Here is a 19,187-nt window from a genome sequence, read left to right on the forward strand (position 1 = left end):
TTTTTGGGGGTTTTTTGTTTTTGTTCCCAAAATCTGTTGTGGCATAAATTTACGAAGATTATCCAAAAGTAAGGAAGGCTGTTCTGAAGAGTCCTCTAATGCAGTTATCTACATTTGTGTAAGAACGCGGAGCTGCTGTGGTTGTAACATAACATTGTAATATGAAGGAGTTGTGGCATTCATAAACATGTAAGAGAGACTGACGATGTGACGTTTCCTTTAAATTTATATCATACAAATTGAAGTACTTGGAACATGATTTCTTATATTTTCAGTGAGGACATTTTCCTTTTATTTATTTATTTATTTTTTGAAGTATTTCAGAGGTTTTGGTAAATTTAAGACTGTTGCATAACTCATGCGTCTGTCTCAAACTTTGACCAGAGTTAGTCAGTGAATGAAGGCCAGGAAACACAGCAGTTGCGTTCTTACATGTGAGCTCATTTTCTTTGGCATCTAGATGCGTATGACAGCCTTGAAGTTGCAGGCACCCATGACCTCTGTGTTCAGTTGACTCTGAGAAACTTTCAGAATGTTTCCTAGAAAGCTCTGGACTGACTCCCTTTTAAATGGAGTCAAAGGTTAACTTAATTTGTTTCTGAATACAAGAGTTTGCTAACATGCAACCTGTATCGTGGGCTACACAGAAGTAGCAGACCTTTGTGCAAATTGTTACTCACCCTCACTCTTGTCAATAGTAGACTAACTGTTGTCTAATCACCTTACATTATTTAATGGGTATTTGTTTTGAAGTTCAGATGATGACTGCGCCTTTGAGGGAGCATTCAAACTTTGTTGGCTCACAAATAAAATTACAAGTGTGGTTTTCTCAACTGTACCCTAAACAATATTTGATTGTTTGTTTGTGTGCATGTATGGGTGATGCCTTTGAACACAGACCTAGAGACTGTCTAGGGAAGTCCATTTCCCAGCTGGTTGCTGGGAAATTTCTGTTTCCCACAGTTTGCATGGAAGCGACTGACCTGTCTGCAAACATGAAAATAAGTTGCACCTTTTAAACCTTGAAGGTGAATGTTCTGTGTTCCAGTTTGAGTTGCACTTCCATGTTTTACTATAACTCAATGAGCAGTTGACATATGTTTATTCACAAGTTGGGGTCTCCCATGCAACCTATGGGCGACTGAGACCATCGCAAAGGGATTTCTAGAGTAAGACCCTCTTTACCAGAAGTTCCTGACTGTCACAAAGTGGATAAATGGTTGCAAATGCTGCTCTGCTTAAAAACAGAAGTGCATTGTCTGCAATAAACTTTCATCATTCATAAATTAGCACTTTAAACAAAGAATAGTCATACAGTCAGATATTCATACTTTGCTTTGTAATGTGCAACAAACATGAGAGGGAGAGAGAGAGAGAGGGAGAGAGCACATGTCATTATCTCCTCTCTCCTTTAGCATTCCTCACAAAATCCACTTTCCTGAAGGAGAAATCACTTTTTGTGTAAAATTGATATTTATAGGAATTTTGTTGCTCAAAACCTCTCATATCTGAACAGGTCCAACAGTAGCTGTTTGTGACATCATTACACGGTGAATGATTTCCTTCTGTGCAACTTCGATGCTGCACGTCATTACAGATAAAGGCTGTGAGATTCCTGAATCGTGAAGCTGGTCTCTCTGCAACCTTTCTGTCTCACAGTTATCAAGTGTCAAACAGCTGGAAACCCTCTCTTGGCAGCTGTTCATTTCCCACAACTCGGTGTCAATATCTCGTTTTATTTACATGAACTATCATTTTCGCTCTCAGCCTGGGAGTGTGCTGGGGAGTGTAGCAGGAACAATTTCTCAGATTGAAACGCCTCTCTTGTTTCGTTTTGGCTTGTTAAACAAATTAAATTAAATTTTGATAGCTGACACATTCATCCTGTTGCCCAACCCTCTCCCCATGTCATACTTTGACTCATGGTGTAATGTCTTGAGTACTTGGGTTGCAAGAATACTTGCTGACTTAAGTTTTGACCGTGTGATTACTTGCTATCCTCAAACCTGTGCCTAGAGCTAGGCTCCCCTACCCTATATACTTTATGAACACTTATTATGGTGCAGTGTTATTTCTGGGGCAGTATGAAATATTAAAGTCTGTCTTCTTAGGACCCGTGATCTTGCCATAGCAGGTCCTAAGCGGAAGGAAAAAGTCAGTTACTGTTCATCAAAGAGGCTGACCAACTTGTCTGGGCAGTAGGCGTTTAAGCTGCCTCCTTTAAAAGTTGTCTGAAGGATCAGTTACCTCTTTGTTTTATTTCATCAGATTAATTTAGTCAGGTAATGACTAACATTTTACTCACTCTTTAACCTAAAACTAAATCTATTCTTCTTTTCTTAATGTACAACTACAGTGACTGTAGTACTCTGATTACTGCCAAGCTGCAGGTGACCTACAGTCAGTATTGTGGCTGAGCTCATCTTGTGTGCACACAGATGGAAGGCTGAAGCAACAGCTGTTGCTGCTACTTTGCTAACATGTGCCATGTAGAGATTGTGTCGGTAATGCTGGTTCTCAGATGTTGGCCAAAGGAAACACCCAACCAGAGGCTTCAAACCAAGATGCAGTTTCCCCCCCCAAAATATTTTTAGCTTCTTTTTGAAATGAGGGGGGAAAAAAACATGCCATGTAATTGTAGCATCATTACATCTATGATTTCCTGAAGACATTTTTAATTTCAGTTCAACTTTAAAGTAACATGTTTTTGTGGGAGCTGCCAGAAGCTCTGTTCACTTCCCATCGGACGAGACGGGAAGAACTGACGCATCTATGATGGTGACTCACTGGTACATGCTGATGCAGGTGTTGTATGTTGTGCCAGGTGGTTGAATTGTTCTTTGGCAAACCTTGTTGAAGAGTTGACGTGCTCTGTCTGGGGTTTGCAGGAGAAATTGAAATCCCATCATTCTTACCTCACTTCTCTTGTTTTCTCCTCTCATATTCCAGACAGCCCCGTAGCTTGTGAACTCTGTAATCCCTCAGATTGCTGTACTGACTGCTCACTCTTTGTCCATAGAAAGAATCAGCTCTTGGAGTCAGATTTGGAGGGGTAGAAGAGCAGTTGTGGCCTAAACTAAGAGACACAGAGAGAACTGTAAGTAAATGCTGCTTGGTTAAATGCTTACTGCATAGTGTGTGGTGGTTGTGTGGGTTTTTTTTTTTTGTTTTGTTTTTTTTTTTTTTTTTTGGGACAAGAAATGGGTGTGTGTGTGTGTGTGTGTGTGTGTTCTAGTAAATCTGAATCTTGATATGCAATTATTTTTTTGTATCAACATATAGAAACACACATTACTGCAGATGTGTAACAAAGGAGAAACAAAACAAATTACTGTTACAGAAATATATGTAATGCTGAATTATGGCGTATGCCGCGTGTTACAGCATTGACAAACTGAACAACATAAACAAGCACATTATGAAATCTGCTGTGCCTATGGTCGCCTCTCTGCTTATGTGTAGACCATTTTGCAGTTTCTTATTTTCAGAAATGCAGCAAATCACATCCACAAACATTATAAATGGGCTCAAGTTTATGCTGTTTGTTGTTGTCGGCAGCTGATGGGATGTAAGCTTGAGCCCAGTTGTTTCCTAGCAACAGATTTCCCATGAAAGTGTCTGTTATCAAGTGAGTTCATTCCTACTTCACGGTGTTATCAAATACCATAAATAAGTTCTCAGCCTATAGGAAACACAATTTAATGATTTGAAAATATGAAGGATTAATTATTGACTACAAGCTTGGATAATGTTGAGATTTAGAGATGGCTCACTTTTTGAATCTATAAGAGACTTTATGGATATGATGTGAATACTGTCACATCTCTACCTTTCTTAAGTGCTCAAAATTTAAATTCAATTATAAAATGTATGTGTTATATTTAAACATATATTTGAGGTAGTGAAAATGTCAAAGTTACAGTTGGTCAGAGCTCAAGTTAACAAGTCAAATTACTCAGTCTGTCTGCTTATAAGTTCTGAACCAATATTAATGCTACCATTTGTTACCAAAATACACAGTAATCAGTTTTTACCCCTCAGCTGTAAAAGGCTGATGGGAAGGGACAGCAAACAAGTCAGTGAATGGAATAACTCCTAAGCATAGGAGTAGTTTCAATTTGACACCATTGTTGTATCTACTAAAATCTCAGATGAGTTTGAAGCTGGGACAGAGGTCAGGTTTTTTCTAAATCTTGTAAGTGCAAAAACTTGAGAACAAGGCGATGAAGGACTTTGAAATTGATACCATAGGGGTAGCTACTAGGCTAGGAAGCTGAGCAGTATCACTGGCTTCCACCAGTATTTTTCTTTGGTACCTTAGGCAGTGTATGTGCTGAGGCAGCAATATAGGCGGGTAACATTTGTTCTATTCTATTCTTACATATTGAAGAAAGAAACCCACAAGCACAGGAAAAACTACATATGGAAGATTGTGATTAGCGCAGGTGCAGCAGCGATTAGCATTACTGAGGACTTTGTGTTCGAAGGGGGCTGGAGGTGATGACCGAGGGAATGATAATTGATAGGCAAAGGGCACTATGCAGATTCTGATATTTGCATATTCTCCCCCCATAGCATAGATGGTGGTGGTGTTAATCAAAGGGCACTTTGCAACTTCCTTATTGACAGTGCATGTTTGAAAGGCCACAAACACAAGAACCAGCTATGTGAACAGTTGCATGGAGCTTAAATGGCTAATCCACCACTTAATGTGCATTGACTTTTGTTGACAATAAAACAAAACATTTTTCCATGCATAACTAATCTTAGAGAAATCCAATTGTTTCTTGTGTCTGAAAGGGGAAAATAAATCTGCCGTTATATTGCATTTGCTATCCATCCATCCCTTTTCTTCCGCTTATCTGAGGCCGGGTCGTGGGGGCAGCAGCCTAAGCAGAGAAGCCCAGACCTCAATCTCCTCCAGTTTGTCCGGGGGAACACCAAGGCGTTCCCAGGCCAGCCGAGAGATTTAATTTCTCCAGCGTGTCCTGGGTCTGCCCCAGGGCCGCTTCCCAGTGGGGACATGCCTGGAACACCTCACCCAGGAGGTGCCCAGGTGGCATCCTTATCAAATGCCTGAATCCCCTCAACTGACTCCTTTCAATGTGGAGGAGCAGCGGCTCTACACTGAGCCCCTCCCGGGTGGCTGAACTTCTCACCCTCTCTCTAAGGGAGAGGCCAGCTACCCTCTGGAGGAAGTTCATTTCCGCCGCTTCTATCCACAATCTCGTTCTTTTGGTCACTACCCACAGCTCGTGAAATTGAGAGCTTCGCTTTTACACTCTGCTCTCTTCACCACGATGGACCGGTACAGCGTCCGCATCACTGCAGCCGCTGCACTAATCCCTCTGTCGATCTCCTGCTACATTCTCCCATCACTCTGGAGCAAGACCCCTGGACACAAGGGCCCTCCTCGAATTGTTACCTTATCATGGTGGAGGGGTTTGTGTGTCTCAGGGATCCTAGGGGCTATGTTGTCCGTTGGCTTTTGCCCCCTGGTAGGGTCTCCCATGACAAATTGGTTCTGGGTGAGGGACCAGACAAAAAGCCATTCAGAAGACTCCCGTGAGTGCACGATCAAGGGAACAGTTCCCCCTGCCTGGGATGGGGTTACCGGGGCACCGCCCTGGAGCCCGGCCTGTGGAGGGTCCCCGAGGCCAAGCGTCTGGTGGTCAGTGTTTTTTGGTTTTTAAATTATCAAGTATTATAACTTAAACTTTCATATAAAAATTCTTTAAATTCAAAGTAACTTGATGTTTGCTCGGCACGTCAAACCTTTCTGGCTATTGGAAACTTTCCCAATCAAAAGAACCAGCATTGGCAAACTTGTCAGATGATCAGAAAAATGTATTTTTTGTGAGACATCCTTTTTTGAGTCATAGTAAACAATACTTTAGATATGCAAATATTGATCATTTTGTACCTTGATCTCCATTCAAGTGTGACCTTTTTTACTTAATAAAAAAAAGTGTTTAGCACAGCTCCCAGTTAATGTGTTTTCTGCGTTGAGCTGTACGGGTGACTCTTCCATAAAGCCAAGAGTGTGGTGCAAGGCATGAATTATTCATCCCATGCACGCGCTGGTGAATTAAAGGTAAAGTGATAGCACATAGCTGAGGCTTGCTTGGCTCACTGCTGCATTTTTAAAGTGTGGATTGGCACTCAAATTTCCAAATGTTAACGTTGTCTTTCCTCCTAAAACTGTTGCTCTGCTCTCATGGACCGGATAAAGGACATTTGATAGGGAGTTTGAATAATTCAGGTTGATGGTCTGGGATTGGATTTTCTTTCAAGTTTAACTTTGTCGTTTGTATTGTCACTTGGTGCTTTTTGTTCCAGACGTGAATGCTTGCTATGGTGACCTTTACAAAAACAATAAAACAAGCATATGTATATTTAATATGTGGTGATTGCCTGAGTGATGGTAACGAGATGGCTTATTGTATAAATATCAGTGCATGGGTGCAATAATGTGACACTCTTCCTCTTTTCATGAATGATGGAATTGTTATCAAGGAGGAACTTGACTCTGAAATGACAAATATTTCTGCAGAAGAAAGATGTATCGTTATTTCTGATGGTAGAACAGTCACTGAGCTGTGCGTTTGCCTGCTAGGAGGAGTTTTTGCCTTTTATGTTGAGCATATTAAAGAATAGCCTCCCGTCAAAAGCTGACCTTATGCGGCTGAATATCTGTAGGAGGTACACTGCTGTCATTTTCTGAAAAGGTTCTTTAAATTTAAATGCAAAACTGCTTCCTAAGCAGACTGAAGGACTGAGATTTCACTATCCTGTGTGTCTCTCCCTAATCAGTCCCACACCTCTCACCCACTCGTTCTCTGTAAATAATTCAGAACAGCCTTTTGCCTACTTCAGAGAAGAGCATTCTCACAATGATGAGGGATGGCCAGGGATAGTAAAAATTGCTGCTAATGCACATTTCAGAAATGCAGAAAGTTTAAATGGCTGTGACATTTTAAATCGGGACCCACTGCTGGTAATTGTCTTTGTGCGTATCTGTGGATAGTCACACAGGTCCAATAAAACACGAGTGAAAGTGTAGCAGAAAGGATTCAATTGGATCTTTAAATAAATGCTCTCATTTTTCACATTAAAGAAGGAAAGTTATTTAATGGGACTCACTCTAATATGTTAAACCCTGTAAAGGTGGAACCATGAGAGTTTTTGAAGCGGAAGTGTTTATTGAACCTTCTGACAGATTAGTTTGAATTTGAATCAGTGTTGCTAAATCCAGAATTTGGGGGCAATTTATCATTGTCCCAAAATGATCATTGGTCTCAAAACGTCATGAATCAAATATGATAAACTTGGTGTTACAGTAATATAGGTCACTATTTTATGAGGCCAGACTCACTGTTTATTTTCACACCCAATATTTGACTAAAACTAACATTGCCTAAAACACCAAAGTTTAATCTCTCATCTGCAACAAAATCTTGAGAATAAAATAAGAGCTATATGCTACTTTTCTTACGTGATGATGATGATGATGATGATGTTTGTTTTCATGAAACCAGTTTTAAAAAAAATGAACGCCCTAAAGGTGTCCTGATACATTTGTCCATGCAGTCTATGTTGAATTAGACGTATATTGATCCATTTAGCTAACATCTTGTAACATGACTAACGCCTCATCTTTTCTTGTAATTTGGAGATGATTTTTGTTAGAGGTGATTATCTTGCCAGTTGTTTAAATGAGTTCTGTATGGTTCTGTATGGGGATTATTAGTTTTAAATGATTTATTCATTTCCATCAAGACATGGGAAAACTGTAATAAAAGTATTTATAAAACTTAAGTAACCGATTAAGCTTATACCTCAAACCTGTTTGTTCATGAACAAATCAGCTGCTGGTGTGCTGTTTTGTCTTGTAAAGCTGTGTAGAAACGTGTAACACCAGTAGGTGTTGATGTAAGGGTCTGTTAACTGTTGAAGGGCGTGGTTAACTCTTGATCAGTTATTCATGCTTTTGACTCCTTGTTCAAAACAGGAAGTCCTATGTCCCTGTGTTGGAGACAGGAAGTTGTAACTTTTCTGTGTCTGTTTTCTTTGTCCTAGAGTGAATGAATGTTATTAATGGGGTGTGGGTTTGTGTGTTTGCGTTTGCACAGCCTCAAGTAGTGAGAAATGATCCTAAATCAGCCTTTTTAACAGCAGCTGTTGGATATTTTCGGTTTTGCCCACTAGAGTGCAGCCTACTCAGAGGAAAAAGGACTGCCTGCATCCTTAGTCAGATATGCTTGTTGTATGGTATTATCACATTACCTATAGAGACACACACAGATGTGTGGCTGTCTAAACTCAGCATGAGCGTCGGTTCTACATTGTACAGATTGACTTCATCAGTGTAATTTTTTTTTTCTCAGCGTGCCAACATTTGGATACTGCAGGATAATTAAGGACATCATTTGCAAGCCCACTTAAATGTTTCACTAATTGGTTTGAAGAGATTAATGGCAGCATGTTAATTATCACATATTTGCCACTTGATTAACCACTGAAATAATTAGTCAACAAATTTGATCTTTTAAAGGGCGTGTGTGTGTACACTCCTAGAGATTTAAATCATTCAGACTGGTCACTGAGTATTATGAATAATGTTGCATGAATGCTTGAGTAATGTTCAGTTTTTTGTTATTTTGGAGTCTTTGTTTTGCCCTTTAGGTTTCTTCATTAACGTCTACACCACATTAGAGTGTTTACATTTGACGGTCAGACTGCATTAGTGTGCTTGACCTCACAGCATTTTGTAAAAATGTTGAAGCTGAATTGGAGAAAAAAGAATACATTAATTGGCTTTTAAAAGACTTTAGTTTACATACATAATGTCTCTTACCTACGCTCCATGAACAGCTGAGTTTCAACAAAAACATCACATCACTTGTTTTTGTTTTTGTTTTTGGACCTGTCTGCATACCCTTGGTTTTATGCAACACTTCTAATCGACTCTTTCAGAGTTTGGAGTTTTAATTCAGACCCGTTACTTTCAGGTAGAGGTCTGTGAGTTACAGCAAGAGTGGGAGCAGCTATCCTTCTCTTTGAGCTCTCACTTTACTTTCAAATGCCAAATTCTCAGCACAGTTGTTGTATTTGACAAATGTGAATTATGAGACGATCAGACCACAGTAATTGCGAACTGTGTTGATGCAATGTGTAGTTACTTTAGCTACCACCCTGAAACCCTACACCTTAGTCTACACCGTAACCTAACATGCGTCTCCCTAGAAAGGTAGATTTATCACCCCCCCCCCCCCCCCTTTTTTTTTTTTTTTAAAAAGACCTACAGCATTCCTGGCTGACCTGGCATTTAAGATTTTCAAATTGATATCATACGTTTATCTACTGGGAAGCTGAGAGGTAGCACTGGTGACTGCAAGCGTTTGTCCCTCTAATTTTTCCACTTCTTTAAACAATAAATGTAATAAGATGTGTCTGATAAATTTAAAAGATGTGTCCAAAAAAAGTAGCCGGGAATGCAGAGGAAGTGCTGTGGTGGTGCTGAACAGGCCAGTTGTTGTGTTGACTGGCTTGTAGTTGCATTTCAATGGAAGGGGCACATCAGGTTACAATGTAGATTTCCCACTGAAGCATAGTTCAGGTGCAACTCCTGCTGGTTGCCCAGTTTCTTTTTGGAAAAGAGAGAGGAGCTGTAATGGGTTTGTCAAGTGGGGAAGCGACCTTGTTGCCATGGGTTGGAAGACTGCTGGCTGTAAGCTACTTCAGATTTTCGTAGCTCATGCTTCACACCTCAAAGTGGGGCTGCTCAAATAACGATATATATCGGATGACAATATAAAAACGTCTATAGTTTCATTTTACGCTATCGTTTGTTTTGTGGTGTCGCAAAATAAACTGTTTACGGCAATATTTTTTTTTCATCATTTTGATGGTCACTGTAGTGGCTATATTAATTAAAGTTCTCTCTCTCTTTCTCTTATAGTTAATATAACCACACTATGGACAGACAAGTGCCTGTTTTTATGCGTTGTTGTTAGCAAAAACAACGTTAAAACCACTGTGTGTCTGCTTGTTTATTTTCCACATAAACCTTTCACAGTAATCTTAGATTCAAACGTTAGAACAAGCTTCACCCGCAGCACGCTGTGTAATCATGTTTCATGCATCGGTTAAAACATTCGACTCCAGGTACTCGACGCCCAGCTGGAAACACTTCACGCAAGTCGAGCTGTCCGAGATTCACAGAATTTACAGAAAATGTTAAATTTTCGTGATTTATATCGTTATCGGGACGATAACGACGATAGATGTCTTATATCGGGATATTAGCTTTTGGTCATATCGCACAGCCCTACCTCAAAGTATAAAAAACTCATACCACTTCATTGTATGGGACTTTTTAAAGAGTGCAGATTGGTTTGGATTGAGATAAATGAATGGAGATTCACCAATGCAGGACGTGATGGAACTCTGTACAATATAGACTTTGTTTGGTAATTACTGTATTCACTTATTCTTAGGAAAAATATAACCATGACATGCATGCTATGTTATATGCAAAGCTCCGTGAGCTGCCGACGTGCCAGTTAGATGCTCTATAAAGCTGCAGTGTGTAAGCTTTGTCGTTATTTCTTCGTCTGAGATTCTGGGCTGTGGTGCAGCCACCCTCCTTTTATAGATCAATACTGAGGCAGTGAGCTGACACAGTGAAAAGCAATATTCATAAATAATGAACAGAGCACCCTTTCACCCTGCCCTGTCTGTCACTTCTGGGCAAGAAGAGAACAAAAGTATAAACACATGTATTTAGCTTACATTTTGCCAGACACTGCCTCAGTGTTGGTGACTGCATTACGTGTTGGCACGCTTGCCTGCTTCCTTGTTCCGGGCTGATGGTGTTATACCTTTCTGTACAGATTGTCTCTGATGATTGCAGATAAAGCCTTTTGTGTTTGGAGTGTTTCATTTCTCTCCTGATGGGCCGTTTGTTTTTGGATAGATGGCAACCCGGTGATTGAGGAAAGCTGCGCCATTGAATCACAGTGAGCTGTCTTATGTAGTATCATTCCCATCAACAGCCCAGAGATGTGCCAGTGAGCACTGATAACAGCTTTAAGTGCTTCATCATTTCTCTTTGCAGCAACTTTTTATGTTAGGCACAGCTCGTACTTGGTCACAGCTGTACATCAAATGTGATGCACCTCATTGAATAAACAGATGGAACAGTTTTTACATTTTTGCAGTATTCCCACGAAATGAGACTAACAGTCATTTGTAGAGTGGATCTGTACTTCGCTAAATTAAGGGCTCTGTGGTGAAGTCTAGTTTGTACTACTTCAAGGTGTGTTGAAATGCAATACAAAGTGAAGGACAGAATTGTTCTGCTTACATGGAAAATAAAACTGCTCAGTGCACAAACTGAGAGTTGACATTGGACACGAAGGCGAAGCGTCACCTCCTGCTAAATATTGAAGTCAAGACTGTTCAGCTCGTAGCTGTGTGCGTTTTATATAACAAACGAGAGTCTGCTGATGCTGCCATACTTGTTTTGATTTCACTAATCAACCACAAGAAGGCAGGTAGAGGAATGAATACAGGAATGGTCCACAGCATGCTTATGGTGATGTAATACATGTGTGACTGCTTTGACCGAGGCACCAAAAATGGAGCAATCTTTTGGTTACAGCTTTGCTGGTTGTGTTAATGATGACGATGATTATTTGAGAGAAGGAAACTTCCACTTGAGGATATTGACCACACAAGCACATTTACATCGGATTAAAATTGAAATGACACCAAACTCAACAAAAGCATTAGTAGTCATTGGTTATAACTGAGGTTAGCTGGGGAGATCGAGTGTCATGAATTTGTATTTTCTTCCTGCTGGGTTTTAATATGAAACTCATAAAACCCATTCCCATTTCTTCCAAGAGTGCAGCCTTTGCATATTATTTGTCGTTACTGAATATGAAATGTAATTTTTATGGCTACATATTTTTTCACTTTCTTTCATTACAGTTTCCTGCTAGTGATTGTACCAAATGTTAGGTGTTGGTTATGAGACAGAGCTGAGATCTGCTGGTAAATATGAACAATGACTGTCTCTTTTTGCTTTTACTAAGCTAAAAACACAGAAGCCATCCTACAACAAGGGTCACAGTTCTCTCTGTTTTCGGACATGGCTGAGGCCCTTTAATATCTGTTCTGAGTCTGTGCTGGGCATCAGTGCCATCCTCTATGGCACAGGTGTTGAACTCCAGGCCTCGAGGGCCGGTGTCCTGCAGGTTTTAGATGAGTCCTTGATCCAACACAGCTGATTTAACTGACTAAATTACCTCTTCAACATATCTTGAAGTTCTCCAGAAGCCTGGTAATGAACTGATCATTTGTCTCAGGTGTGTTGACCCAGGGTGAGATCTAAAACCTGCAGGACACCGGCCTTCGAGGCCTGGAGTTCGACACCCCTGCTCTACGGTGTAGTGTTATGGGGCAGTAGACTGAGAGTAGCAAAGAGAAACCTGCTTTACAAACTCATCAGGATCACCTGTAACATGGTGGGTGTAGAGCTTGATTCTCTGGTGGTGGTGTTGGAAAGCTTTGAATATCGGGAAGTACTTCATGTGCTGAGTCATATGCCAAGGGCATGGTCTGGTCCATCCCTAACATGTTTGACAACTTAAATGTTTTTCTGTCTTTCTTTCTTTTCTTTTTTTCTTTTCTTCTTTTTTTTAAATTTTGAAACTTCCTATCTTATGTAGCAAAGCTGTTTACTCCTGAGATTCATCAAATATTCAGATTCAAAAATCCCCACCAATATATAAACGTTTGAGAGGTCCAGTTCAGTTCCTCTAATTAGCTGATGTGAAGCTTGGACAGCTATGGGCTGCAGCAGCCTGTGTTGACATATGTTGGCACTTAATTAAGCATAACTACTCTTGGTGGTCATTATTAGCATATTCTTGTCTTGACGAATTTCTCCCTCTTTCACTGTCTTTGATGTTGGTGATTTCTAGTTGTATAACACGGTGTGTGCCATTAATAGAAAGCTATTGTTGGTCCTTCAAAAGGGGCCCAGTCTCATTTTATTGTGCATCTGTCTTTGTCTTGCTGTTCATCCCGCCCCTCCCATTCGTTGTTTTTCCCACTTTCAAGGAGCTCAGGCTTTATGAGCTCTGATAACTATTAGCTTGAGTGCTGAATAATGTGCAGGTTGTCCCTGAGCACAGATTCCACAGGTTGAGCATCTGTGATGAGGTGAGCGGGGAATGTGTGGGTTCAACAAAGCTGGGACATGAGACACAAGGGAATTAAAAAGGATGTATATTGAATATGCTGCAGGTGTTTAAACTAGCACATGTGCAGGTGGCATGTGCCATGTAAAACTGTGCTCTATTAGTTGCTCCATTACAAGCTTAATAACTGTAAATTACTGCAGTGGAGCAAAATAACAACAGATTGCAGAGTTCCTCTTTAGTTTTTCTTCATCAGTTAATCTTCAGTGTGACAGTTACTTTTTCAGCTCTTTATTTCCTTGATTGTTACAGTGATCATCAGCAGCAAGCTGACCACAGTTACAGTTTATCACCATAATAATCCTGCCTCCACCGTTATTGTCTCCTAAACGCTGGACCCCTCCCCCACCGCATCCTGACTGTATCCTGCTTATCAGTCCTCCTGGTGCTTGCTGAGTGGCTTGGATTTCTTATAATATTCAGTCCACTGCTTCCTCAATTAATGGAGCAACTCGGAGCTCGAATGTCATATGAGGAAAAACATTTTAATCGGCAAGTTGGAGGAGCTCAGTCTGAGTGGCTTACCGCTGGAGGAGGAGGTGGTGGTGGGGTGCACAGTGGTGGCAACAGCCTTGTCGGGGATAGCATCCTCATTGCACAGCAGTCGAAGGCAGTGAAGGGAATGGAAAGAAACGGATGGAAATTGTGAGAGACAGAGGGGAGTAGTGTCAGACACTGCGTCCGGTGTATTATTTGCAGCCAAAAGAAGGTGTTCTGTGGATGGAAGTGAGTTTGGCCAAAAAAAAAAAGAAAAAGGGGGAGGGAGACTAGAGCAGGAGGCGTGTTGTTCAGAGATAGAAGTACAGCAGAGGGAGTGGAGTAAGTGGGAAGCAATCACAAGGGAAATGGACCGACAAACTGTACTTCCCAACTCAAGTACCTTCACTGTGGATTAAGGTGAGCCGCAGCATCTGTATTTTTACTAAAACCAGCCTTATCTCTGGCGGGAGTACCTGTGGATTAGCACCATGTGGAACACAGTACAGCAAAGGCATCAGCTTTGAGGACAACTGAGGGGATTCAGAAAGGACCAGGAAGTGGCTGCGGCTCACAGCTAGTCTCTTTTCTCCACACCCCAGAACAGCCAGGCTACTAATGAGCAAGTCGATGTGTGGCTGTGGCTGCAGCATCATCTCCTCTCTGATGAAGAGACTGGGCCGCACAGCTTGCTGCTCAGATCTCCTCTCCTGCAGCCACACTTCAGAACAGCTGCAGCGACTGGCCACTGCCTGCCCACCTCGACCAAAGGTAATAGTGTGCCAGCTTCCATTGACACAGCCACGTCATGTGTCCGGAGACACTGGAATTGTGCTCTTTGTGAGCAATTCAAGAACCATATAGGTCCTGGCAGCATATGAGGGTGGTGAAGCGTAGTGTCCTTGTGTATCTGCTTTGGTTGTCTGAAATGATTTTTCAGGTATAAGAACTGTGCAACCAAGGAGAGCGGCACAGTAATTGATTCTCTAATGGAACCAGGTGATTTAATGGATGTCTCGCTGCCTTGACAACAGTAGACTTGCTAGCAGGGTGCACAGTCATTTAAATGGATGCCTTCAGTCTGCATGTGGTTTACAGTGATTGCTGCTACCCCCCTCCCTGTTGGAGAAAAAGCTTTTTCTAATGGAACAAATAAAAGCCAAACAAGACTGTGCACACGTCTGAGTGCCCTTTCACATTCAGCTGTGTGTGACGAGTGTTTGACTTTACTTTAATGCAGGTTTCTGTCGCATGGCTGTAGCTTCTAGGGTTCCCTCTGCTTCCCTGCTTGTTGTGCACACGATTGTTTTAGTAGTAAGCTGGCACTGAATGGGATTTTTAGCCCCTTCCAGAGTCTTCCTGGCAGTTGGCCATTCTCACAAGCAGAGGAGATTGATTCTCTTGGTTTCCAAGAAGATTTATGCTCTCATGAGTAATGATTTAAGAAAAAAAAATCCACAAAGGAAAATGTTGTGGTATTATTGAGCTGTTGCATGGCAACAATTCAAATGAAAGAGAGGTAATGAGTGACGGTTTTAGAGTACGTGCAGTGCTTATAGACAAAGCCTTAATATCCCTTATGTTGAACAGAAGTCATTGTTTTCCAGAGGAAGGCACTGACATAAAATGAAACATTTTGCTGTGGAAATGAATGTGGGGAGATGATATCCCTCCTATCTAGCAGCTCAAGGACTTGAGTTTCACTTTTTCCTCAGACATCACAGGGCACCAGCTCAAAATAGAGACATTGATTAATTGCTTCTGCATCGAACTGAAGGGAAAGATGTTTCAACAAACGCTGTGTATTTATAGGATTACAAGAAACCATCCCAAATATTGCGTTTCTTATCTCAAAGGATTAATAATTGGAAACGTCACTCTTTTAAGGCTCACAAGGTTTTGTGTTACATGTTGCAGTCTAGAGGCAGAATGTGTCCTTCAGCTTTTATAATATTGGTCTGGTCCATCTTTGCTAATCTCCTTCTGTTAATGCAGTTTAATTTGGGCAAAGTCACTATGCAGTGTCACATTTTGCTAGATCTTCAGCTGTATCTGCGATGTTGTCTGAACAACCAATATTTCCCTGACACTGTAACTGTTCAAGTCAGTTCAGTGTGATTTATTGCTCCAATTTGAAGTTGAGCTCAGTCTTCTAATTTTGTTTCCTTATTCCCAACATGGTTTGTCTCGTAGATAAATCCACTGGCGTTGAAATGATTCCCCCCACCCCCCAGCTTAGGACAGATTTTTCACTTTATCAAAACTGGAAATAATTCACTGTTTTTTAGTTTTCAAAACCTTTATCAAACACAGATATACTCTGTGCAAGTTAACATGAATTATGTCATTGTTATTGAAAATTCAACGCATTACATTTGTAAAGACTGCAGAACAAAATAGACTTTTCTACAGCTTAAGTAGCATTTTGAGGCTTACCCTGCTATTTGTAGTTTAAATACCTGCTAAGGATATATCAACTCATAATATTTCTTTAGTTTTAAAGACCATGAACTGTATTTTTGAAATTTAATGTATGTTTCTTTAACACTGGACAAGATGATTTAAGACCTACACCATTTCTTTTTACTTTATTTAAAAAAAAAATAAATAAATAAAAACTGCCCAAAGGGCATTCAGGCCTAATGAGTAGTGATGAACAATTAACATGCATTTATTGAACTTACATTGCATATTGGCCTGGGACTACCCTAGAAATTATTGAGAAAATACATTTACAGCCAATTTCAAATTTCCTGCCAATTTCAAATTTCCTACTTCTGGCACCCACATATTATAGAACTGTGACTGGACTGCAGCTCAGTCTGCTTTGGGGTTTTTAGTTTGATTCGGCAGTCATTTGAATGCTGTAGCTGTTTTAACACACAACACTCGGCTGTTATAGTGTAGCTCAAACACAAGGTTTCAGTGTGTTCTTGGTTTATTTCTATAGCCGGAGGAAACGAGTTTAGATGCAGGCTGTGTGGTGCGGCAGGAGTGTTGGCTGGCTACACTGACAAAGTTAATGCATACCTGTCCACCCCGTCACAGGAGCTAGAGAATGGTCCAAATCCATCCAAGAGAAGATGGCATGCCTTTGCTGTTGAGTCTAAATGTTGAGTTTGTGCACTGAGACTCAAGTAATGTCTGTGTGTACCACAGCTGAAGCTTCATCTATGTGGTGTCAACTTGGAACAGCATACAGAATAAAAATCCCTAACCCCTCCCCAACCAGTAGCTGTACTCAGTGACTGCCTGGATGTCTATACAGATCAAATCCCATTAAAACAAACAAAAAAAATTAAATCGTTTTAATTTGAATGATTTGCATGTTATTGAGCGACATTCACTACAGCCTAAACACAATTTGGGCTCCCACAGATTGAGACCAGGGATGTCCATGCTCATGTGGCACACAAATTACAATCAATTTATGTGTATGAAACACACCTGTCCACAATCAGTTTCTTCTATTCAAACCTCTCCACCACCATGGGTGAGACAAAAAGGGCTGTCAAAGGATGTCAGGGGCAAGATTGTAGACCTGCACAAGGCTTTAATGTGTTACAAGACCATCAGCAAGAAGCTTGGTGAGAAGGTGACAACTGCTGGTTCGATTATTTGGTACTAGGAAAAATATAAAATGATCATCAATCACCTTTGGTCTGAAGTTCCAAGCAAGATCTTACCTCATGGGATGAGGATGATTATGAGAGTGGTGGTGGATTGGCCCAAAGCTGCACAGGATTGTTAATGATCTGAAGGGAGTTGGGCCCGCAGTCACCAAGAACACCATTGGGATTATGCCTATGTAATGGAGTGAAGTCTTGTAACTAGGACTGGGCGATATATTGAGTTTTTAAATATATTGATATATTTTTATATGAGATGTGACAATACAGTTTATATCAATATAGTCTACATTACGTTATAACTATACTTGCGGAGCCGCAAGTTTGCCTCTTTCGTCCACTTCTGTCTCTACGCTGCGTTACTCTGCCTCGCCTCTCCTTCACTGAACACAACTCCCCCTCCCCCATCACTTCACCTGCAGGCAACGACAAGATGGACACGGCAGCTATCAGAGAGGAGCTGGTCGGTAAAAAGAAAACAATTGGAGATTACTATTTAAGTGCTGTCACCGTGATGTTAACGCCATAACTGCATTAACAGGGCAAATCTCTATTAACGAGTTACCGCGGATCACCCCGTGCGTGGGGCTGGACGGCGTCAGCGCGTTAACGAGCTAACCGCGCTAACGCGTTGACGCCTAAAATCCTTTCATTTTCCCAAAAATCGACAGTGTGCCTTATGTATGAATTCTGGTTGTGCTTACTGACCACGAACCGATTTTATGTGGTACACAGCGCTCAGCGCTTTCAAAAAATGTTTTGGTACGACTTTGGTAAGCTACGGAGCTGCACCGCTTAAAGGATTGTTGGAGCATTACGGCTACCGAGGAGCCTCGCGGAGTAATGCGTACTCTGCTTCAGCGTAATATTACTGTACTGTGTGTGTATAAGGACCACAAATGGCACCTGATAAGAGACACTGTTAAAAAGACTATTTCAAACTCAAGGCTGCCAGTCACGCAGTAGAACTTGGGAACAGAGCAGCTGTGAAATCTGTCTTTGTTATTATGCTCAGCGTCTTTTAGTTTACATTTTGACTGCACAATTGTGAGCTTTTTGTTATGCACAATAACAACATTTTTATTTTATTTATGGAGCATTATTATTTAATAAATGCTGATAATTTATTTCTGAGTAATTTTTTTTTTTTTTTTTTTTTTTTGTATATCTACGCTGTATGTTAATAAAAGTGCCCATGTGAGATTTGGGACACAGCTTTGACTAAGAACTCTTTTTGTTCTTACTTTATGGCTTTAAAGAAATATCGAGATGTATATCGTATATCGCCATCCAGCTAAAGAATATCGAGATATGAATTTTGGGTCATATTGCCTAGTCCTACTTGTAACTTGACCTCCTGTGTTTGGAGGAAGGAAAACACACCATCCCCACAGTTAAGCACAGAGGTAGAACCATTTTGCTTCAGGGCTGTTTGTCTGCTAAGGGTACATGGTGATTTTTACTGCACCGACTCACTGGAGATTAGTCGGTGGACAGATCTCCAGCATGACAATGACCCAAAACATACCAGAAAGTCAACAAAGGTGTGTCTAAAGAAGCACATTAAGGCCATGGAGTGGTCGTGCCAGTCTCCTGACCTCAGTCCTGTAGAAAATTTGTGGATGGAGGTGAAGCTTTGAGTTAAGTGGCAGCCAAGAAACCTGAAAGATTGAGTTTCTGGAAAGAAGAGTGGACCAGAATACATCCTGCGAGGTGTGCAAACCTGGTGACCAACTACAAGAAACATCTTACTGCTGTGATTGCCAACAAGGGTTTCTCCAAGTACTAAGTCATGATTTGCTTGGAGATC

The 19,187-nt window shown here is 40.9% G+C and overlaps 1 protein-coding gene across 5 annotated transcripts in view; it reads left to right on the top strand.

Annotated features, from left to right (window-relative positions):
* Window positions 1-19,187, top strand: part of fbxw7 (F-box and WD repeat domain containing 7) — a 129,531-nt gene that overhangs the window by 21,554 nt on the left and 88,790 nt on the right. For 2 of the 5 annotated variants that reach the window (XM_040023832.1, XM_040023833.1), the window contains one exon: window positions 3,020-3,097. The exons of 2 other annotated variants lie outside the window; for them this stretch is intronic. Coding sequence is in view for 1 of the 3 variants with exons in the window: in XM_040023830.1 (XP_039879764.1) it covers window positions 14,367-14,519 (153 nt within the window). In the remaining 2 variants the exon portion in view is untranslated. Of the gene's footprint in view, window positions 1-3,019; window positions 3,098-12,945; window positions 14,520-19,187 lie in introns of those variants that run through there. One more of the 5 variants, XM_040023830.1, reaches the window with a different exon arrangement.

This window comes from Simochromis diagramma, unplaced genomic scaffold (genome assembly GCF_900408965.1).
Source record: "Simochromis diagramma unplaced genomic scaffold, fSimDia1.1 OVJJ01000302.1, whole genome shotgun sequence".
In the NCBI taxonomy this organism is placed as follows: domain Eukaryota; kingdom Metazoa; phylum Chordata; class Actinopteri; order Cichliformes; family Cichlidae; genus Simochromis; species Simochromis diagramma.